This window comes from Dendropsophus ebraccatus, chromosome 13 (assembly GCF_027789765.1).
Source record: "Dendropsophus ebraccatus isolate aDenEbr1 chromosome 13, aDenEbr1.pat, whole genome shotgun sequence".
Lineage (NCBI taxonomy): Eukaryota > Metazoa > Chordata > Amphibia > Anura > Hylidae > Dendropsophus > Dendropsophus ebraccatus.
In genome coordinates, this window is record NC_091466.1 from 73,897,933 (window position 1) to 73,921,898 (window position 23,966).

A 23,966-nucleotide genomic window follows, 5' to 3' on the forward strand; every position below is an offset into this window, starting at 1 on the left:
GTATGTTTTCAGTGTGAGAAGAACCCACGCTAACACGGAGAGAACATACAAACTTTTTGCAAATGTTGCCCATAATAGGATTTGAACCCAGGACCCCAGAGCTTGAACACTGCTGACCACTGAGCCAGCTTGCTGCCCGTAGTAAAATCACTCACAACATCCAACAGTGTTACCTGTTCTTCCATATCCGCCTCCCCATCTGTTGTCTCATGTCCCATGAGGGAATTGGCGTCCAGCTCTTGTATCTCTTGGCACAGACTATCCATTAGATGCTGATTAAACTGGAAGCTGGGTCAGCAAAACAAACATCAGTCAGAGAAAGTCGTATAAGATCAACCAGGAATATATATTGTCCTTCTCTTCCTTTCAGATAGGTAATACTGCATTACCAGCACCTGCAAACTTCTAAGATGGCGAGAATGGAAATAAGAGAGAACTAGAAATCATGCTGATGTGTTTACTACATATGCGCTAAAACATGGGGAGATATTCTAAACCAAGCCGCCATATACATTACACTTGGCCAAATTCCACAGACGTCATGAAGGAGAGGGACTAGGTGGATTGCAAGATGGCTGATTCTTTGTTCCTGCTGGATATAAGCCGCTGTCAGAGATGTCTGCCATTACTCTTTACTCAAAAATTTACTCAGCAATTGGTCTCTGATATCAAATGATAAGTGGTAATTTAAAGGGCTTCTCCAAGGTTAGAAAAACATGTCCGCTCTTGTCTCCAGTTTGAATGTAGGTTTTCCAACTCCGTTCCATAGAAGTAAATAGAGCTTAATTGCGAAACCAAACCTGAACTGGAGACAAGAGCGGTGCTGTCTTTGGAAGAAAGTGGCCATGTTTTTCTAACTGTGGAAAAAGCCTTTAAAGTCACATCATACAATAGGGAGGTAAAAATCATTCCTTTTGGAAGTCAGAAATGATAATAGTACTCACTTTCCAGCGCTGAGAATGAAGTCTCTGAAGAATTCCTGGTATCCAGGAAAAGAGGGAGGAGGACAGGGGCCACCAACAGTCTGGGGGGCCACAAACCTCTCCTGTAGACGCTTCAGTCTGTTCAGGTTATCGGACCCCACCATGTTGAGCAGATCTTGATCAGGATTTTCACCACTGCCGACGCATCCCATCCCGCCAGTGGGTCCCTTACACATCTGAGTAGATTAAATAAAATATTACATTAATACATCACTTTTCAGTTTTCCAGTCAAAATGTACTGATTATTCATCCACATAATAGGAGTGCATTCATCCACAGAGCGCTGTGAATATAAAACCTCCTTTATTCTGTACATGCACTTGCCATAAGCTGGCCGTACACATATGGACTTCCCTGCAACATACCTACTACTGTACAGCTATACAACCATTTTCTCTCATTAAGGTTATAGGTATCGGCATAAATACACATACACTTTACCTGAATAAGCTGCCTCTGAAAAAGTCTTGCAAAGTGACTGTGATTACTGGCTAGAGAGAGATTGAACATCATAGCCCTGAAAGAAAACAAAAATGTCAACGTTTTCCTCCAGTAGATCAGTGATGGAAGGGGAAAACTGACACCAAAGTATAAATATAGTATAATAAATATATCCTGCTGACACAAAAAGCCATGCGTCAATATCTTTTGCTATCATGTACCACGGTGGGAAAATCACTTAGAATTTCAGTGTAAAATATGTGACGTTTCACACAGAATATCCCTAACACAGCACTATGGTAAATGCCGTCACAATTGTTTGCTGGGAAAGATATCATTGACTTCTTATGGAGCCTGTGTCCTGTATACCTGGCACCAGGGCTCTGGAGTCGTAGCTAGTTTTGGAAAAATGTACTGACTCCAACTCCAGATTTAAATAAATCTTTCAAAATATTATTACATTTTTGTATGAATTTTCTTTATCCATATAGTTTATGTTCTATCAATCTAAGGCCATTGTTTATAACAACCAGAAAAGCCCTCTCACATTTAGCTTCCTCCTTATCTCAGTAACAAAGCACTGGCCCTATTAGATGAGGGCGGTCGTGGAGAGATTGAGGGTCATTGATGAGTCTATTGTGTGGGGGGAGATGACTGTATATGAGCAGAAGTATAATATGAAGATATCCTGTGTAATATAGAGGAGAAGACATAAGTAGTGTAGCAGTAACCTCTGTCCTCTGCGTGGTGTTTTCTCTCGGGGAGAAGATTGTGTGTCTTCCTTCAGTGTGCTATGGCTGCAGCAGGCTGTGTGTGTGTGTGAGTGAAAGAGAGAGAAACACACAGAGGAAGAAATTAAAAGGGTATTCTGGACAACAGTGAAAAATCCAGGGGGTGGTGGGATCATAAGGTGTTCTATTTATCTGTCGCCCCGCAATTCAGCAACACAACTCATGGTGTCCTGCGGGACTCCCAATCTTGTGATATCACGGCCAGATATCACAGAAATGCTCACTCAGCCAATTAGCGAGTGAGGCAGGGCACAGCTATAGTCACTGACTGGCTGAGCGGGTAGTTCCTGTGGGGCTGTGATGATTCAGGAGCGTGGACGCTGACAGCTGATAAATCTGGGCCTATGTCTGACCCCTCTCTCTCACTATGGGGCCCATTCCACGGAGTGATAATCGTCCGAATCAGCCCAATTCGGCCGATTGTCAATCGTGGAATAGAGAAAATGGTCAGCCGATGATCGTGGGAGAAAGACGGAGCGGAGGAGAAGCCCTGCTAGGTAATGTATGCTGCAAGGACATCGGTAACGATGTCCCTGCAGCCCTTGCTAAACGATCATCGGGCCGTGGAAAAGGCCCAGTAAACGATCTAGCAGATCGGCGCTCATTTACATCGTTGATCGGCCCGTGGAATAGGGCCCTATGGTTGACCCCTCAATATCACAGGTATCTGGCATTGCTAGCAGAGTTTCTTTGTGACAGATTTACTGTACACCAGAGTAATAAATAATTTCTTTGGTGTCTGACTTGCAATTTATGAAGAAGCAGGAGTCGGAGCCTGATAAAATTCACAAGAGAGAGTTGGAGTACAAAGAATAAGTAATGCTAGAAGGAAAAAGGGGCCGACTAGTATAATCCCTTTAAGCGCACTAACTAGTCATCTGTAAAATATACCTTATCTTATTCCCCAGACCACGCTCAAAGTCCCAGTCTGTCTTCTCATGGCAATCTTCCCACTCACGTAGCAGCTCATAGAAAATATCCCTGAAATAAGAAATGATCAATTAATAATGGTTGCAACTATTGCTGCGTTTACACAGAGAGATTTATCTGACAGATCTTTAAAGCCAAGGCCAGGAACAGACTATAAACAGGGAACAGGTAATAAAGGAAAGACAGGGATCTATCCTCGTTTCAAATCCATTCCTGGCTTTGGCTTAAAAAATCTGTGTAAACGCACCCTAAAAGGTGTACACTGTAATGCCTATTTATAACCGGTGTAGGCCTTCTGATCTTGTATAAGCATGCGGGGAAGGCAAAAACAACAAAAAAGGAAATCCAAAACCACACCACAATACTGATACTTAAAAGTGCATAGAAAAAAAACAATTACCTCTGCTTCTTGAAGATATGGAATGACCGATCACTTGGAAAATTGGAACGGTTATCAGTCTCTGGCTGGAAAGACACTGAATGCAGCGTTGATGGAAGTAGAAGGGATACCTGGAAAAATAAAGACATCTCTGTATAATGCTGTATATAATGTGTTATACGAGTTAAAGGGGTACACCTGCAAAAATGTCTTTCAAATCAATTTGTGCCAGGGGTGTGTAATTTACTTCTATTAAAAAATCTCCAGTCTTCCAGTACTTATCAGCTGCTGTATGCCCTGCAGGAAGTGGTGTATTGTTTTCAGTGAAGAGAGCAGGAGAAGTTTTCTATGGGGGATATGTTACTGCTCTGGACAGTTACTGACAGAGGTGTCAGATGAGAGCACTGTGTCAGACTGGAAAGAATACACCACTTCCAGCAGGACATACAGCAACTGATAAGTACTGGAAGACTGGAGATTTTTAATATAAGTAAATTACCAAATCTCTGGCACCAATTTTTTTTTTTTTATAGAATGGATTACCCCGTTAAATAGGTTACTCAGCCTGTAGAAATCAATGGTCCTCTGAATAGACCATCAATATTAGTTTAACTTCCAGCTTCCATGCCAATCATCTAATTGAAGGAGTTGAAGGGAAAAAAATAAATTGCCGGACTACCCCTTTAAAACTAGGTGTAATGAAAGTTTGTATCCAGTGGGAATTATTTTCTATTTACATTATGGCATGAACGCTTCATGAAATATTCCCAGGACGCCTACACACGTTACCTGGAATCCGTTCAGTATTTACCTTGCCGGTACTGTTGCGGTGTGCTTCTAGGAGTCGTTCCTGCAAGCTAGGAGAAAACGTCCCAATACGTTCATTCTCAGCAAGGAGCTTCAAGGAGCTTTTATCCAGAAGTGAGATAACCCTGCAGATACACAGACACAACCGTCACCATGACGGGTCTACAAGTCAGCAGTCAGGAGACTGTGTGCTCGAGCGTTCAATAAACATTACATTAATATATGAAGAGAACTACATTTTGCAATTCTCCTTCTATATCAGAAACATTTTTCTTGTGCCTGTCATTGGGGGACACAGCACCAGTGGGTATAGGCTACTGCCACTAGGAGGCGACACTAGACAGAAGAAGAAGTGACTCCGCCTGGCAGGCTATACCCCTCCTACAGGCACCAGGCTAACTCAGTTTTAGTCTAGTGTCCGTAGGAGGTAGACACAGGTGCATGCACCTCCATTTTTTATTTCTTTTTCTTTTCTTTTAGGTTATCAGGGGGACCGTCGGCGTGGGCTGCCACATCAGACGCAGTTCCCCCTGAGGGTGCATGGAAAGTTTCTTTTCCCTGCGCCGGTCACCCGTCCCCCAACGCCCGCTCCCTGCGGCAGGATACCGGTCCCCCACAAAGGTGCGAGGTGACCGAAGGGGTGACCCTGCGCGCACCTGAAGACGCCGGACAGGTGAGTATTCCTGTCCTTAGCCCTCTTTGGAATCTGGGGGGGGGTCATCCTACCAGGGCACCTAATTACTCCCCTTCCCTGCCTCTTCCCCTCCTGTCTCTCTCCCTCCCTGCCTCTCTCCCTCCCTGCCTCCCTCTCAGAGGCCCTGGGCAAGATGGTCTGTGCGGGCCTCTTTCTTCAGGGAGAGGGGGTGGAGGGAGTCTCTGGAGCTCCTGCCCACATGCAGCAGCTCCATAGGGGCGACCGGGGGGTTTACCGGGCTCTTCTCCCTTCCTTTTCTGCCGGCGGCCGCGTTCTTCAGCGCTCCGCGCCGCCGTCTCGCTGCCGCCGGCCTGCCCATAAATTTAGCCCCCGGCTTCTGCCGGAGCTAGGCCGCATCGGCGCACACGAGTGACGTCACGGGGGCGGAGCGCCCGCCCGTTTTCGGCCCTTCCCGCCGCTAGCTTGTCTCTTATTGGCTACTCCTGTAGCCCCCACCTGCTCCTTCCTGTGCCCCCTCCCTTCCTCCTCTCGTCTCTGCAGCGCAGCAGCTTGTGGCCACCTGCTGTTCTCTCTGCCTGCCAGTACAGCAGCCTCAGCTCCCTGTGCACAGCAGCAGCAGCTCAGAATCCACAGCATCCAGCGTGCTCCAGCATCCAGTGCAGCTCCAGCATCCAGTGCGGCAGCAGCTCCAGGGTCGGGTAGGCTCACCCAGTGGGTGATATTCCCCTCCTCCACTCTCCAGGCTACCAGCCCTAGCTACCATGTCTGGTCCCCGGGACGACCCCCCTAGGCAGCTCGCTCCTGCGGCTGTGGCGACACACTTTGCGTGTGCTCGCTGCAATAAAAAGTTCCCCTGCGGTCAGCCTGGCCCCCTCTGTCTGCTATGCCTTAACCCTAGTGCCACCTCCCAGGAGACCTCCCCTGCAGGTTCAGATGCAGCCTCCCCTGAGTGGGCTAGATCCCTGTCCCAGGCGATCGGTGACCTCTCTAAGCTGTCCCAGGTCATGATCCATGCCATTGAGCGGTTGCCTTCCCAAGCGCCTCCAGCGGCGGGACCCTCCAGGGTATCTCCTGACTCGCCTTCCAGAGGACGGTCTCATAAGAGATCTAGACTCTCTGTCTCACGGTCACCTTCTAGGAGATCTAGACTCTCTGTCTCACGGTCACCTTCTAGGTGTTCCTCAGACCCTTCTCCGGACAGATCCACTGCAGGCGGTTCCGCTTCCCAGCGACCCCTCTCCGCCACCTCGGGGGACCCCTCTGACTCTGCCTCAGAGTCCGACAGGGAGGATCAGCTGGCCTCTGCAGTGCAGGCCTTGATCCGTGCAGTGCGGGACACCTTACATATTGCAGAAGAGTCCCCTTCTACTTCCAGGAGTGAAGTCTCTTTCAGTCGCCATAAGCGACAGCCTTTGGTTTTCCCCAACCATAAGGATTTTGAAGATCTTCTAGCAAAGGAGTGGAATCACCCTGACCGGCGGATTCCATCCTCTAAGCGTGCCGAGGCCTTGTTTCCCTTCTCCCCTGACTTGGTCACTACATGGACAGTGCCCCCCTCTGTGGACCCTCCGGTTTCTCGACTTTCCAAGTCAACTACTCTGCCTCTGGCAGATGGTGCTTCACTCACTGACCCAGTCGACAAGAAAATCGACGCTTTTTCGAAGTCTGTCTTTATTGCGGCCGGTTCGGCCCTACGTCCTACCTTTGCTGCATCCTGGGTCAGCAAGGCTTGTTCCTCTTGGGCCAGGCAGTTAGTCCATGACCTCTCCCTGGACACCCCGCGCGAGGATCTCCTGCCTCTGGCCTCGCAGATTCTGCATGCGTCCAAATACTTGTGCGACGCTTCTCAGGAAGCTGCTCGTTTGTCTGCGCGGTCCCTGGCTAACTCTGTAGCCATCCGACGATCTGTTTGGTTAAAATGCTGGTCAGCTGATGCCGCCTCCAAGAAGGCTCTGACCTCTCTTCCCTTTGCAGGGAACAGACTTTTCGGGGAGCGGCTTGATAAAATAATCTCGGACGCTACAGGGGGGAAGAGTTCCTTGCTCCCTCAAAACCGGTCCCGGCGCCCTCAGCCTCACAGGCGTTCCAGCCGTTTCCGCTCCTTTGAGCCTCCGGCGCGTCGTCGCCCGGCTAAGGATGCGCCTCCAGCTCCTTCTAGGAAGCCCTCTTTCAAACCCCGCCCCTCCTGGCAGCCCCGTTCTCGCCCTTCTAAAGGTCCTGCCCCCAAGTCTTCTTCCTGATGGTCCTTTCCCTGTCGGGTCTCTCCCTCAAGTAGGGGGTCGTCTGCTCTCCTTCAAGGAGATTTGGCTCGCCCATGTGCCCGATGTGTGGGTACGGGAGGTGGTGTCTTCAGGATACAAAATCGAGTTTGCGTCCATGCCGCCTCCTCGCTTTTTTCCGTCAAATCTCCCACGCTCTTCGGCGCGGCTTTCCGAGCTTTTTCGGGCGGTTCAGAATCTCCTAGCTCAAGGAGTTGTGGTCCCGGTTCCTCCCTCCGAGCATTTCCAGGGATTCTATTCCAATCTGTTCACAGTCCCCAAAAAGGACGGCTCGGTCCGTCCTATCCTGGATTTGAAACGGCTGAACAGGTTCGTTCGCCTTCGGCGGTTCCGCATGGAATCCTTGCGGTCGGTGGTCGCGTCTCTAGAGCAGGACGAATTTCTTGCATCTATAGACATCCGCGACGCCTATCTGCATGTTCCCATCGCAGCCAGTCATCAACGTTTCCTACGTTTCGCCGTCGGTTCTGGACATTTCCAGTTCGTTGCCCTGCCCTTCGGGCTCGCCACGGCGCCTCGGGTCTTTACAAAGATCCTTGCACCTTTGATGGCTCTGCTTCGGTCAAAGGGGGTGGCTGTCCTGCCATACCTGGACGACCTCTTGGTAAAGGGCCGCTCCAAACAGGACACTTTGTCCAGCCTCCAGATCACACTCGATCTCTTGACCAATTTCGGTTGGGTGATCAATTACCGAAAATCTTCCCTACTTCCCTCCCGCTCTATGGAGTTTCTCGGGATGCTATTCAACACCGAGTCGGCCCGTGTCCTCCTTCCTCCCAACAAAGTTGCCTCCCTGCGCTCGGCAGTCTCTCTGCTCCGCTCGGGCGCCCCCTGTTCGATTCGCCTTTGCATGCGAGTCCTGGGCAAGATGGTCTCCTCCTTCGAGGCGATCCCCTTCGCTCAGTTTCATTCGCGCCCTCTGCAGCGGGCGATTCTGTCTCAATGGGACAGGTCCCCTCTGTCTCTCCACAAGAAGATCCTCCTGTCCCCTGCTGTTCGCAGGGAGCTTCTTTGGTGGTTGACGTCTCCGGTGGTCCTCCTCCGCCGCTCGTTCCTCCCCCTCAATTGGCTGGTCGTCTCTACGGATGCCAGCCTGTCCGGGTGGGGGGCTGTCTTCGGGAGCCACACAGCTCAGGGCTCTTGGTCGCCGATGGAGGCTCGGCTTCACATCAATATCCTGGAGCTCCGGGCCATCTTTCTCGCCCTGTCTCAGTGGACCGATCTCCTGAGGGGTTACCCGGTCCGTGTCCAGACCGACAACGTCACCGCCGTTGCTTATCTGAACCGTCAAGGCGGCACCAGGAGCCGCTCTGTCATGACCGAGGCCGCTCGCATTCTCCATTGGGCGGAGCGTTTTGTTCCAGCCCTCTCGGCAGTCCACATTCCCGGGGTGGACAACTGGGCGGCGGACTACCTCAGCCGCGAAAGACTGGATCAGGGCGAATGGGCTCTACATCCCGAGGTGTTTCTTCAAATCTGCCGGCGGTGGGGATTCCCAGACGTAGATCTCTTCGCCTCCAGGCTGAACCACAAACTCCCCATCTATGTGACTCGAGCCCGGGATCCTTGCGCGTTCGCGGTCGACGCCTTGGTGACCCCATGGGAGCAGTTCTCCCTGGTTTACGCCTTTCCTCCTCTGCCCATTCTCCCACGAGTCCTGAAGCGCTTCAAGGCACTCGGCGTTTCCGCCATTCTTGTCGCTCCAGACTGGCCGCGCCGATCCTGGTACGCCGACGTAGTGCACCTCCTGGCCGACGCCCCCTGGCGGCTTCCCCTGCGGGCCGACCTCCTTTCACAAGGGCCAATATTCCACCCCAATTTACCTCAGCTGAGTTTAACGGCGTGGCTGTTGAAGCCGCGGTATTGAGGTTTCGTGGGTTCTCGGAACCAGTCATCCAAACCATGCTTAAGGCCCGTAAGCCTCAGTCAGCTCGGATCTACCATCGCGTGTGGAAGGCCTTCTTTTCTTGGTGCGAACAGAATAATTTTCACCCCTTGGTGTGTTCCACGCCCGATTCTTTCCTTTTTACAATCCGGGCTGGATAAAGGCCTCAGTCATTCCACCTTGCGTTCGCAGATTTCCGCCCTGTCTGTTCTTTTTCAGCGGGCTCTGGCCTTCCGCCCTCAGGTGAAGACCTTTCTTCAGGGGGTGGTCCATTTGGCCCCTCCTTTTCGACAGCCTTTAGAGCCCTGGGATCTTAATTTAGTCCTCGAGGTTCTACAAGGTCCTCCCTTTGAGCCTCTTTGTGAGGTGTCTCTTTGTTTCCTTTCTTGGAAAGTCGCCTTCCTGGTGGCGATTACCTCCATCCGTAGGGTGTCTGAACTGGCAGCGCTCTCTTGTCGCTCCCCTTATCTGGTCCTTCACGAGGACAAGGTGGTGCTTCGTCCTCTTCCTTCCTTCCTGCCGAAGGTCGTGTCTGCATTCCACCTTAATGAGGACATCATTCTCCCCTCTTTTTGCCCTGCGCCCTCCCATCCTAGGGAACGGTCCCTGCATTGTTTGGACCTTGTCCGGGCCATACGGATCTACTTGTCCGTCACTGCTTCCTTTCGCCGCTCGGATTCCTTGTTTGTGGTCCTGTCGGGTCCGCGCAAGGGACTGGCGGCTTCCAAGACCACCATTGGGCGTTGGATCAAGGCAGCCATCGCAGAGGCCTACCGCGTTCGTGGCAGGGCTCCTCCCTTTCGGGTCACCGCTCATTCTACTCGGGCTGTGGGGGCCTCTTGGGCGGTCCGCCATCAGGCTTCAGTGTCCCAGGTCTGCAAGGCCGCCACCTGGTCTTCAGTCCACACTTTTTCAAAGTTTTATCAGGTCCATATCCTGGCTTCCTCTGACGCCAGTCTGGGCCGCAAGGTTCTACAGGCCGCTGTGCGTTAGGCGGACCGTATGGGGATTGTAATCTTTCCCCACCCTCTGGGACTGCTTTTGTACGTCCCACTGGTGCTGTGTCCCCCAATGACAGGCACAAGAAAAGAGGATTTTTTTGTACTCACCGTAAAATCCCTTTCTTGTGGCTTCATTGGGGGACACAGCTCCCACCCTGTTTGAGGTTGTGCTCCCGGGGCTTGTTCTGTTCTTGGGGTTTTCGTTCCCGGGACCAGTCTGTTTTTTTGCCTGTTTTTTGTTACTATTTTCTACTGCTTGTGACTAAACTGAGTTAGCCTGGTGCCTGTAGGAGGGGTATAGCCTGCCAGGCGGAGTCACTTCTTCTTCTGTCTAGTGTCGCCTCCTAGTGGCAGTAGCCTATACCCACTGGTGCTGTGTCCCCCAATGAAGCCACAAGAAAGGGATTTTACGGTGAGTACAAAAAAATCCTCTTATTTACAGCAATCCCATTATTCTTAGGCTGAGTTCACACTGCGTTTTTGCAATCCGTTTTTTTCATCCGTTTTTTTGCACTACAAAAGTAGTGTCAGCTATGTTTTTGTGTCCATCAAAAAAAAAAAAGGAACCGTTTTGATCAAACAAACAGATTGAACAAACAAACAGATCAAAACAGATCCTTTTTTTTTTAACGGACACAAAAGTAGTGTCAGCTACGTTTTTGTGTCTATCAAAAAAACGGAACTGTTTTGATCCATTTTTCCATTGACTTCCATTGTAAAAAAAAAATGGATCAAAACAGTTCCGTTTTTTTGATGGACACAAAAACGTAGCTGACACTACTTTTGTGTCCGTTAAAAAAAAAAGGATCTGTTTTGATCTGTTTGTTTGTTTTTTTTACAATGGAAGTCAATGGAAATACGCAACAAATGCATCTGTTTGTTTTCATCCGCTTTTTTTTGCAAAAAACGGATAGAAAAAATGGATTGCAAAAACGCGGTGTGAACCCAGCCTTATGCAATAATCGAACAGTTACCACAGGACGTCCAAAAGCAGTCCCTGGGGTGGAGGAGAAAATAACAGGAGCTAAAGAGAATGAGCCAATACTGTCTGCAAGACTTTGCCGCCCAAGATGCAGAGATATCAAAACTATAGACTTAAATTACGAATTTCCCAGGAGGCCCCCACCAAGCAGGTGGAGTGAGCCGTGACTCAGGAAGGGGGAACGTTACCCTTACTGTGGTAAGCCTCTGAGATGGTGCAGTTTAACCAGCAGGCGAGTCTCACCTTAGATGCATCTAGTCTTTTATGATGCCCCTCTGGAATAAAGAAGAAAGAGTCCAAATGACAGAAGGGTGCCATCCTTGAAAGATATAGCATTGCAAGAATAGCAATAGGAACAACCCAGAGGGGCTAGGATGGTGATGGCTGAAGTGCTTCTAAACCAAGGTTCACATCCCAGAAAGGGGGGAAGGAAGGACGGTAAGGAGGGGGGGGGGGGGGGCGCACCAATTGAAATGACGAGACTGGGAGATTAACGGAAAGGGAGGCTGACCAGAATGAGACTTGCTCGCTCCGGAAGGAAAAGATAGAGAACAGCCATACGTTTGGGCTTAGAGAACCTCTTATCCGGGGCCTTTCAGTTCTTAGTGAACAAATCCACTAACTCTCTGGGGTTGGGAAGAGTGTTCCAAACATGCCAGGCGTTTCTGTGAAAGAAAAAAACTTTACCCAAAGGGATCGGGGTTCCATAAAACCTTGAACTGAAACGTGTCTCGGATAGCAGATACCAAACTGCCAATCATAGAAGACGTCTTCAGGATATGATATGGAGTCTAAGCCTGGGCAAGAAGGATCACAAGGAGCCCCTAGGCAAAGGTGACTCAGGTATGGGGACCACAATGTTTCCCAGAGAGCCAGAAGAGGAATAAGAGGAAGGTGTCCAAGGACATTTAGTGGCAACTACTGGAAGGCTTTGGGAAGTGAGAGAAACAGCTGCAGCTGTAGGCGAGGACAGACGGTCTAGGGCGGCTGCCACACACTGGGAGAGCTTAGCCATCTTGCAAACAGACTGGCAGAGGTAAAGTGCCAAAGCTGGAGTGGGCGCCACAGTCTCCTGGTTTGGTCGGGGTTCCTGAGCAGGTGGCAGGGGCTAGCTGAAGCTCTCCCCAGCCACTTAACACATGGGGGAAAAAAGGCCTGCACCGGGGAAAGCTGAGTGATTGATACAGGAGAGCTGTAAAAATATGGCCAGTGTTGTCTGAGAAAGCTGGGTGGCTGTACACAGAGGAAGAAGAGAAAAAAAATACTTTGAGAGCCCAGAAAAAGTCTCCACAGGGAAACTTACCAGGTGTGAAGCCAACCAGAGGCCCGTGGGGGGAGCAGAGACGCTTCTGTGCACCAGGTAGGGGGGGAGCCCAGCAGGGAGAGCACGTCAAAATAAAAAGGTGGGACTAATACGCAGGACCCAGGCCAAACATGGAGACGTCTCAGGTCCTGGAAAACACTCGGGAAGCAGTGTGCATGCGGGAAGAAAGCAAACAGGGCGAACTCACGGAAGACAGTCTCCAATGTACAGAGACAGGAAAAGGATGATGCCAGGCCTGCTTAAGACCCCACAGGTGTAGGAGAGGGAGGCCAGATCCCTCACAGAAAGAATGGGGCAAGGAAACAGCTGGGCCGGGGCTACCCACAGCATCAAGGAGAAAATATTGAGGCTCCAGTAGGTAAAACAACCTGTTGGGAGTACGGTCTCTCCCCGACAGAGGAAACCGTACAGAGAAGGGAGGGAGCAAGCTGTAAAAGGATACTCACCTCATCCCAGACGACCTTTCTTCTGCCAGCACGGTGCCCCTGGTGGGGGGGGGGGCTCATAGTGTAAACTGAGCCTAAACATCTATAAGCCTATTAAATATGTAACATGGAAGTATTTTTTAAAAGAAATGACAAGACATTCAAATACTAGTGACTTTAAAAAAAATCTAAGTAACTCACACGAACTGAAAATCGAGGACCAAAATGGCAAAATAAACACAATTGTGCACAGTCTGAAAGTGCTGCTGATCCACAACATCTGAAAAAGAAGAGGAAGAGGAGAACATAGTTTTAGGTAAAACACACACAGTATAACAGTATTACTCTGGGTTCTCAGGCTTATGCTGCTCTTAGATGGTTAATAAGAGATTTTGCCATTCAGTGACATCATTACAGATGCTGAATGGCTGAGGAGGTTTGCTATGTCACGTCTCAGAACCCAGGAGCGGACGCACATCAGGGACAGGAGCAGCGGAGTACAGGCTGCAGCATGGGAGTCAGGAAGGTAAGTATGTGTTACTTTTTTCACTCACCCGCTCCCGGGCATGGCCGGAAAACCTCTTATAAGGGTTATCCAGGACCAGAAAAGCATAGCTGTTGCTTCCAAAAACATCACCAGCCCTGTCCACACTGTGTACAACTTGTCTCCTCCATTGACTTCAGTGGAACTAAGCTGTAATACCACACTTAATCTGGGGACAAGATTGGCGCTGTTTTTTTAAGGAAAGCAGCTATGTTTTTGTAATCTCCGATAGCCCCTTTAATACACCGGTGTATTGTCACTTACCTTTAAGACCTCGTTTGATCCCCAGCTCACAGTCCCTGTCATCTGTCCCACATGATCCCCTGGATGTGAGCAATTGCAGGACAAAAAACAGCTCCAGAAATATATTTGGCACTAGATTTTCTAAAGAAACATAATGAAATAAGAACATAAGATAGAGAACAGCCAATTATTATGTAGCTACTGGAGATAAGCGTAAATGGAGCATGATGATCTTTCAGCATTTGAATACCGGTGGTCGAAGTAGTTGGATGCAGCCGTAGGGAGTGCTGGAAAATATGGACAGAGCCACGGGCCATAGGCCATATCCATGTTTTCCAGGACTCCCTAGGGCTGCATCCAACTTCTTCACCCACTGGTTATCAAATGCTACATGCTTGAGTTCTGACTAACCAGAGTGCGCTCAAGGTTCGCTCATCTCTAGTTAGAGACATTGAGGGGAAAGTACCTGTTATACAAGCAGAATAAAGCTCTGCAAGGACCTTCAGGTGTTTTTTACTTGACACTTTGTCAGGATCAGCATAGGATACAATGTCCGCTGGAACACTTGTGTTTCTGCTGTACTGTTTGGTGGGAGTGATGGGATCTAACACAACCGGAGATGACGTTTGCTGTAATAGTTTGGACCTATAAAATTAAGGACAAAATAGAAGGTTAAACAGATTTCAATACGCTCAGGTCACCTTAATAAGCGATTTAAGAAACTCTATAATAGGTTTTAATAAGCAAAAGAGTTTCCTTCTGTTCTCAAAAAGCTGTTTTGCAGCCTCCTCCCCCCGTTCAGAAGAAGCAGCATTTCTGTGCCCATTATGCGCTATGAAGAGGGGAGGGGTCGAGGGGGATACGTGAGCAAGGAGAGGAGAAAAGGCAGCCCTGCACAGCGCATCATCCTGCTATCTTCTGTCTCCCTTTACAAATGAAGTCTATGGAAAAACGGATAAAAACAGATGCACACAATAGTATCTGTTTTTTTCATCCTTTTTTGCATAAAACAAATGAAAAAGAAAACAGATTGCAAAAACGCCGTGAGAACCCAGCCTCGATCTTTAATGGAAATAGTAATACCTTTCTTGGCGCAGTATTTCCCTCTCTTCGCGCAAACTTCCTGTATACGGGGTGCAGACGCCTTCCTGAACACTGGTAAATACCTCCATCCCCAGGCGGCTGGGTCCCATGCTGGATGCAGCGATTGGTGTGGAGGTGAAGCAGAGTCTTGACTTGGAGTGGACATCATTGATCGGTGTAGGATTGATCCTTCGCGATGGTTTTGTTTTACTGAGCAAAGCAAACGGTTATAATGTTAATCTCGACCTCACTCACCTTAAGCCCGACGGTCATTCTACAATCCGCACAACAACGTACAGGAAAAACATGGCCAGCAACATTCACGGACAGGCGCTAACATGCAGACATAGGGGCGTTAGTTAGGAGAATCTCCTATTTTTGCATAAAACTACAAAAGTTTATATCTCCTGATTCAGGATATGAAGCCCATGGATACCCCATTAATGGTCTGGATAGATATACCGCTTTAAATGAATGCGTATGTACAAAAATTCACGATCCCAGCATGAGAATGTTGTATCTATAGGATAGGATTAAATTGCATGCAATATTGTATAGGTGCAAAGTTATGCTACCTGCTAGTGTTATTTAAAGGGAAACTATCAGTATGTTAGACGCATCTAACCTGCAGATATGTCCCCATAGTGCACGGGGTGCTGAGTATGAAGGTAGTTTCCTTACCTTGATCCTCTGTATTGTTTTTGTTACCTATGCGAATTAGGTGGTTTGGGGCACTGGCGTCAGGACTACCAGTGTGTAACCTCACGCATTACCTAACTGCATGCAATGAGTTGTCTTAAAGGGGAAACATTCTTTTAAATCAACTGGTGCCAGAACGTGCCAGAAATTTGTAACTTGCTTCTATTAAAAAATCTCCAGTCTTCCAGTACTTATCTATCCTGCAGGAAGTGATGTGTTCTTTCCAGTCTGGAGAGCAGGAGAGGTTTTCTATGGAGATTTGCTGCTGCTCTGGACAGTTCCTGACATGGACAGAGGTGGCAGCAAAGAAAACTGTGTCAGATTGGACAGAAAACACCCCTTACTGCAGAACATACAGCAGCTAATAAGTACTGGAAGACTGGAGTTTATTTAATAGAATTAAATTACAAATCTCTGCCAATTTTTTTAATTGAATTTTTTGGCTGATGGACTACCCCTTTAAATAGGTTAACTTAGCTTGTAGAAATCAATATTAGTTTAACTCCCAGTTCTCAAACCAATTGTCTCTTTGAAGGTACGGCAGTGCTCACACGAGTGTCACGGCCGTGTCGGTGTTTACTTGCACACTCCTTGCTTCAATAGCAATACTTTTTGGTAGTGCTGGTGCAAGAAGCTGCAACATTGCCCAGCTCGCTTGACTAGGACAATGCTGCAGTCCCTAGCACCACCACTAGTAAAAGTATGAGGACTACAAGTAAACATCGAAGAGACTGCAATGCAGCCCCTCGAACAGCTGATCAAGAGACATCAAGACTCCAACCAATCTAATATCGATGGCAGATCTGGAGAAGAGATCATAAACCATTGTAGCATACACCTTCGATAGCTGAACGTTCAGATTATGCGTTGTCCATATAAACCATAGATGGACTCTTTGCCTTGTCCTCATCTTCTTACCTTGCAGACTCACAGAAAGCTCCCATAGGAGGAAACTCTTCCAAGTTGTTCAGATTTAGCTGAGCATTAGCGGGTGAGGCGCTCGTATTGGTACACCCTTGCGTCTTCCTCTGTATACTCCACGGACTGTTCTCCCCCACTGCCTCATCTTCCAAGGATCGTCTGCTTGGGTCTTTGGAGGAATAGCGATTGGACGGATTGTTCTTTTTTTTGCCTCGTCTAGTGGTGTGTCCTTCTGGAGTAAGCACCAAAAAGTTCCCAAGACTTGGTTTTTGTGCCGACCTCTTCTCGCCGTGGTGCTGGGCCGGGCTGCCACTTGAGTTCGGACTGGTCTGAAAAGACGTTCTACTAAAGTTAGACCTGGTCATAAAAGAAGAGTCACTGGATGCGGAGTCCGGGGATGGAAAACATTTATCCGAAGCGCCGGAACTATTGGGGGTTTGTGCAAACAGCTGAATTCTGCTTCCGCGATGTGCGGACGAGCTGCCGGTCCTCCTCTCCGGGACGGGGCGTTGGCTGCTAAGGCTCACGGCTTTGGCAGCAGTCTTTGAGTTTGGCGTCTTGGCCGGAGTAGACGGCCCATTGCTCAGGATCTGACTGGTCTGTTCACGCAGGAAGTTGAGCAGAAAGGGAACAAAGTCTTTCCGAAGCAGGTGAAATGAGGCAAGAGCAGGGTCAACGCGGCTCTCCTATCAACAAAAAGGCAGTGTTACACTGAAGGACTCTAGTAGGGTGTCCATAACGGGGTTACCCCAGAATGTTTACAGCAAATCAATAGGATAGGACATGAATCTTTACCAGATCTAGGAGACGGGTAAGGTTTACAAGTAAGGAACAAAAAACAAGAAAAAGGGGGCACAAACTGAGGTTAGGTTGGCCAACAGTGATAAACCCCTTGGGCCACCTGAACAATCCAGTGATCGTTCGTGGGACCCTGCGGCATTATTGGTCGGGCCTCACCTGTGGGCCTCTGTACAAAGGGCCTAAGAGAATGTAATTATGGCCAGGAACATACAATGTATTCAGGAAGTCTTCAGACCGGGAACATACAATGTATTCAGGAAGTCTTCAGACCGGGAACATACAGTGTATTCAGGAAGTCTTCAGACCGGGAACATACAGTGTATTCAGGAAGTCTTCAGACCGGGAACATACAGTGTATTCAGGAAGTCTTCAGACCGGGAACATACAGTGTATTCAGGAAGTCTTCAGACCGGGAACATACAGTGTATTCAGGAAGTCTTCAGACCGGGAACATACAGTGTATTCAGGAAGTCTTCAGACCCTTTCACTTTTTTCACATTTTGTCATTAGTGGTGAGTGAGCATGCTTGGTCGAACATAGTGCTAGATCGAGCATTGGGGTACAATACTGGACTGAGCAGCTCGGGGTGCTCTTTAAATGTTTGCACTATGATACCAGTAGCTCAGAAACAGTTTAAAGGTACTTCTACAGTAAAAAAAACAATAAAGCTGCCATACTTACCTGTCCATGCTCCTCCCGATGCTCTCCGGCCCCCACTCAGTGTCTGCGCTGTCCTGCTGCAGTCTCTGATTGGCTAAGTACGCAGTCACTGAGCATGAGACCGGAGTCGGAGAGCATCGGGAGGAGCATGGACAGGTAAGTATGGCAGCTTTATTGTTTTTTTACCTGTGTGACCTGCGAGCGACACTGTCAGCTATCCCAAGATTAACAGGGTACAGGTGCCTTGCTGCCATTTCAACTTGTCTCGTGAGTGACAGCCTGCTAAACCAATCCCTGACCGAGATAGGATGGCCTATGGCCAGATAGGATAGCGTATGGCCAGTGCCTGGCTGACAAGGCTGTCACTCACAAGTGGCAGCCAGAGTGTTTGGCAGGGGACCCGGAGACACTGCAGGGAGCAGGGCAGCATGGCGAGGTAAAGATAAGAGGTTTATTATGTTGTATATAAGGGCAGCAAAACATAAAACTTTTTAAAGTGCCGGAATACCTTCTATTATATTATGGACAATGCTGGAGATGTGTGGGGGTAGTAGTAGTATATTATATACAATGCTGGGGATGTGTGGGGGTAGTAGTATAATATGGACAATGCTGGGGATGTGTGGGGGTAGTAGTAGTATATTATATACAATGCTGGAGATGTGTGGGGGTAGTAGTAGTATATTATATACAATGTTGGGGATGTGTGGGGGTAGTAGTATAATATGGACAATGCTGGGGATGTGTGGGGGTAGTAGTAGTATATTATATACAATGCTGGAGATGTGTGGGGGTAGTAGTATAATATGGACAATGCTGGGGATGTGTGGGGGTAGTAGTATATTATGGACAATGCTGGGGATGTGTGGGGGTAGTAGTAGTATATTATATACAATGCTGGGGATGTGTGGGGGTAGTAGTATAATATGGACAATGCTGGGGATGTGTGGGGGTAGTAGTAGTATATTATATACAATGCTGGAGATGTGTGGGGGTAGTAGTAGTATATTATATACAATGCTGGGGATGTGTGGGGGTAGTAGTAGTATATTATATACAATGTTGGGGATGTGTGGGGGTAGTAGTAGTATATTATATACAATGCTGGGGATGTGTGGGGGTAGTAGTAGTATATTATATACAATGCTGGGGATGTGTGGGGGTAGTAGTAGTATATTATATACAATGCTGGGGATGTGTGGGGGTAGTAGTAGTATATTATATACAATGCTGGGGATGTGTGGGGGTAGTAGTAGTATATTATATACAATGCTGGGGATGTGTGGGGGTAGTAGTATATTATGGACAATGCTGGGGATGTGTGGGGGTAGTAGTAGTATATTATATACAATGCTGGGGATGTGTGGGGGTAGTAGTATATTATATACAATGCTGGGGATGTGTGGGGGTAGTAGTATATTATGGACAATGCTGGGGATGTGTGGGGGTAGTAGTAGTATATTATGGACAATGCTGGGGATGTGTGGGGGTAGTAGTAGTATATTATATACAATGCTGGGGATGTGTGGGGGTAGTAGTAGTATATTATATACAATGCTGGGGATGTGTGGGGGTAGTAGTAGTATATTATGGACAATGCTGGGGATGTGTGGGGGTAGTAGTAGTATATTATATACAATGCTGGGGATGTGTGGGGGTAGTAGTAGTATATTATGGACAATGCTGGAGATGTGTGGGGGTAGTAGTAGTATATTATGGACAATGCTGGGGATGTGTGGGGGTAGTAGTAGTATATTATGGACAATGCTGGGGATGTGTGGGGGTAGTAGTATATTATATACAATGCTGGGGATGTGTGGGGGTAGTAGTAGTAGTATATTATATACAATGCTGGGGATGTGTGGGGGTAGTAGTAGTATATTATATACAATGCTGGGGATGTGTGGGGGTAGTAGTAGTATATTATGGACAATGCTGGAGATGTGTGGGGGTAGTAGTAGTATATTATATACAATGCTGGGGATGTGTGGGGGTAGTAGTAGTATATTATATACAATGCTGGGGATGTGTGGGGGTAGTAGTAGTATATTATATACAATGCTGGGGATGTGTGGGGGTAGTAGTAGTATATTATATACAATGCTGGGGATGTGTGGGGGTAGTAGTAGTATATTATATACAATGCTGGGGATGTGTGGGGGTAGTAGTATATTATATACAATGCTGGGGATGTGTGGGGGTAGTAGTAGTATATTATATACAATGCTGGGGATGTGTGGGGGTAGTAGTAGTATATAATGGACAATGCTGGGGATGTGTGGGGGTAGTAGTATATTATGGACAATGCTGGGGATGTGTGGGGGTAGTAGTAGTATATTATGGTCAATGCTGGGGATGTGTGGGGGTAGTAGTAGTATATTATATACAATGCTGGGGATGTGTGGGGGTAGTAGTAGTATATTATATACAATGCTGGGGATGTGTGGGGGTAGTAGTAGTATATTATATACAATGCTGGGGATGTGTGGGGGTAGTAGTAGTATATTATGGACAATGCTGGGGATGTGTGGGGGTAGTAGTAGTATATTATATACAATGCTGGGGATGTGTGGGGGTAGTAGTAGTATATTATGGACAATGCTGGAGATGTGTGGGGGTAGTAGTAGTATATTATGGACAATGCTGGGGATGTGTGGGGGTAGTAGTAGTATATTATGGACAATGCTGGGGATGTGTGGGGGTAGTAGTATATTATATACAATGCTGGGGATGTGTGGGGGTAGTAGTAGTAGTATATTATATACAATGCTGGGGATGTGTGGGGGTAGTAGTAGTATATTATATACAATGCTGGGGATGTGTGGGGGTAGTAGTATATTATATACAATGCTGGGGATGTGGGGGGGGGGGTAGTAGTAGTATATTATGGACAATGCTGGGGATGTGTGGGGGTAGTAGTAGTATATTATATACAATGCTGGGGATGTGTGGGGGTAGTAGTAGTATATTATATACAATGCTGGGGATGTGTGGGGGTAGTAGTAGTAGTATATTATATACAATGCTGGGGATGTGTGGGGGTAGTAGTAGTAGTATATTATATACAATGCTGGGGATGTGTGGGGGGTAGTAGTATATTATATACAATGCTGGGGATGTGGGGGGGGGTAGTAGTAGTATATTATGGACAATGCTGGAGATGTGTGGGGGTAGTAGTAGTATATTATATACAATGCTGGGGATGTGTGGGGGTAGTAGTAGTATATTATATACAATGCTGGGGATGTGTGGGGGTAGTAGTAGTATATTATATACAATGCTGGGGATGTGTGGGGGTAGTAGTAGTATATTATATACAATGCTGGGGATGTGTGGGGGTAGTAGTAGTATATTATATACAATGCTGGGGATGTGTGGGGGTAGTAGTATATTATATACAATGCTGGGGATGTGTGGGGGTAGTAGTAGTATATTATATACAATGCTGGGGATGTGTGGGGGTAGTAGTAGTATATAATGGACAATGCTGGGGATGTGTGGGGGTAGTAGTATATTATGGACAATGCTGGGGATGTGTGGGGGTAGTAGTAGTATATTATGGTCAATGCTGGGGATGTGTGGGGGTAGTAGTAGTATATTATATACAATGCTGGAGATGTGTGGGGGTAGTAGTAGTATATTATGGACAATGCTGGGGATGTGTGGGGGTAGTAGTAGTATATTATGGTCAATGCTGGGGATGTGTGGGGGTAGTAGTAGTATATTATATACAATGCTGGGGATGTGTGGGGGTAGTAGTAGTATATTATATACAATGCTGGGGATGTGTGGGGGTAGTAGTAGTATATTATGGACAATGCTGGGGATGTGTGGGGGTAGTAGTTCACATTCACTGACTTGCTGACTGACCTGCTGACAGGGGACATAGGTTATAGGGGCCCCACACCAGCTGACAGGGGACATAGGTTACAGGGGCCCCACACCAGCTGACCGGGGACATAGGTTATAGGGGCCCCACACCAGCTGACATAGGTTACAGGGGCCCCACACCAGCTGACCGGGGACATAGGTTATAGGGGCCCCATACCAGCTGACATAGGTTATAGGGGCCCCATACCAGCTGACAGTGGACATAGGTTACAGGGGCCCCACACCAGCTGACAGGGGACATAGGTTACAGGGGCCCCACACCAGCTGACAGTGGACATAGGTTATAGGGGCCCCACACCAGCTGACAGTGGACATAGGTTATAGGGGCCCCACACCAGCTGACATAGGTTACAGGGGCCCCACACCAGCTGACAGGGGACATAGGTTACAGGGGCCCCACACCAGCTGACAGTGGACATAGGTTATAGGGGCCCCACACCAGCTGACAGTGGACATAGGTTATAGGGGCCCCACACCAGCTGACAGTGGACATAGGTTATAGGGGCCCCACACCAGCTGACATAGGTTACAGGGGCCCCGTACTGGCTGACAGGGGACATAGGGTACGGTGCCAGTGTAGGGCCCGGGCACAGCTTCGGCACTGCCCCCTCAGGACACACATCTCCTCATGTATCTGTGGAGCCGGCACTGGCACTCAGCTATCACACAACTTCTCACAGTTCCCACATAACGCAGTGCCAGAGGGCAGCACATAGGTGACAGTTCCGGGCACGGCCAGGGCGGGGCGCTCTACCTGCGGTGTGTGTGTCACCCAGCGCAGCACTGCGTCCACCGTCACCCGCTCCTGCAGCAGCAGCTCCAGCACCGCCGCCATTCTGTACCCAGCGCGCCAACCACGGGCGGCCTGACGTCACGCATGGGGCGGGGCTACGTACACGTGAGAGAAACAGGAAAGGGGCGGGCTTTAGCCGTGTGACGCGCTGATGTGGGCTGGAGAGAGAGAAGAATGCAGAGCAGCGGCGCCCAGAGATGGAGCTCCCCCTAGCGGACCGTGTCAGACAATGCAGAGGGAAGGAGACAGCACAGAACTGCTGCTGCTGCAAAACTACAACTCCCATCATGCATCGCCAGTGGCTTAAAGGGGTTGTTTCAGTAAGGCATCTATAGTTAGATCATCAATAATAGTAAATGATCGATATAAACTTATAGTTAAAGGGGACATCCAGGATTAGAAAAATATAGTAGATGTCATAGCATCCCTCATCCTTTGTGTGTGGTACTGCAGTATAGATCTACAGAAGAGGACAGAACCAAGGTGTAGTACCACGCACAACCTGATGACAGGTATGGCACTGTTTGTAGAAGGAAACAACTACATTTTTCTAATCATGAACAACCCCTTTAAGAATAGTAACAGCTTAATCACAGTAAATATCCAGCAAGAAGAAGGTTACCGGCACTCACCGCTGGGTTATTATTCACATCAATAAGGCCGAGGGCGTGAACAGTGGACGGCTGACAGAGGATGAGGGGCCTGCTATTGGGATGGGTAGTGCCGCTGTACTTCAAGGACTTTTCTGTAGATAGATGTTATAGGGAATGTCAGCACCCGGACCCGACGCAGGTGATAATGCATCAGTCAGGAGGTTACCTGCGCTTATTCTGTCGATGGAGGGAGGTGCTGTACAATATCAACTTTCTATCTGTAATTAAAGGAGAAATCCGACGAAAATTTTTATTAAAGTATTGTATTGGCCCCCAAAAGTTATACAAATCCCCAATATAGACTTATTACGGGAAATGCTTATAAAGTGCTTTTTCTCCTGCACTTACTACAGCATCAAGGCTTCACTTCCTGGATAACACAGTGATGTCACTTCCTGGATAACATGGTGATGTCACTTCCTGGATAACATGGTGATGTCACTTCCTGGATAACATGGTGATGTTACTTCCTGGATAACATGGTGATGTCACGACCCGACTTCCAGAGCTGTGCGGGCTGTGGCTGCTGGAGAGGATGATGGCAGGGGGACACTAAGGGACACAGGGCACTGGAGGGAAACTGAGCATCCCTCTACCATCATCCTCTCCAGCAGCCACAGCCCGCACAGCTCTGGGAGTCGGGTCGTGACATCACCATATTATCCAGGAAGTGACATCCCCATGTTATCCAGGAAGTGACATCCCTATGTTATCCAGGAAGTGACATCACCATGTTATCCAGTAAGTGACATCACCATGTTATCCAGGAAGTGACATCACCATGTTATCCAGGAA

The 23,966-nt window shown here is 48.3% G+C and overlaps 1 protein-coding gene across 2 annotated transcripts in view; it reads right to left on the minus strand.

Annotated features, from left to right (window-relative positions):
- The window catches only part of CDAN1 (codanin 1), a 30,854-nt gene extending 8,275 nt beyond the window's left edge, over nt 1-22,579 (minus strand). For both annotated transcript variants that reach the window (XM_069950066.1, XM_069950065.1), the window contains exons 1-12: nt 22,480-22,579; nt 16,371-17,059; nt 14,754-14,963; nt 14,137-14,315; nt 13,692-13,811; nt 13,085-13,163; nt 4,337-4,457; nt 3,547-3,656; nt 3,108-3,197; nt 1,426-1,501; nt 945-1,159; nt 174-288 (exon numbers count right to left, since the gene is read on the minus strand). In XM_069950066.1, coding sequence (XP_069806167.1) covers nt 174-288; nt 945-1,159; nt 1,426-1,501; nt 3,108-3,197; nt 3,547-3,656; nt 4,337-4,457; nt 13,085-13,163; nt 13,692-13,811; nt 14,137-14,315; nt 14,754-14,963; nt 16,371-17,059; nt 22,480-22,560 — 2,085 coding nt within the window. In that variant the 5' untranslated portion in view covers nt 22,561-22,579. The remainder of the gene's footprint in view (nt 1-173; nt 289-944; nt 1,160-1,425; nt 1,502-3,107; nt 3,198-3,546; nt 3,657-4,336; nt 4,458-13,084; nt 13,164-13,691; nt 13,812-14,136; nt 14,316-14,753; nt 14,964-16,370; nt 17,060-22,479) is intronic.
- Between the last annotated feature and the right edge of the window lie 1,387 nt (nt 22,580-23,966).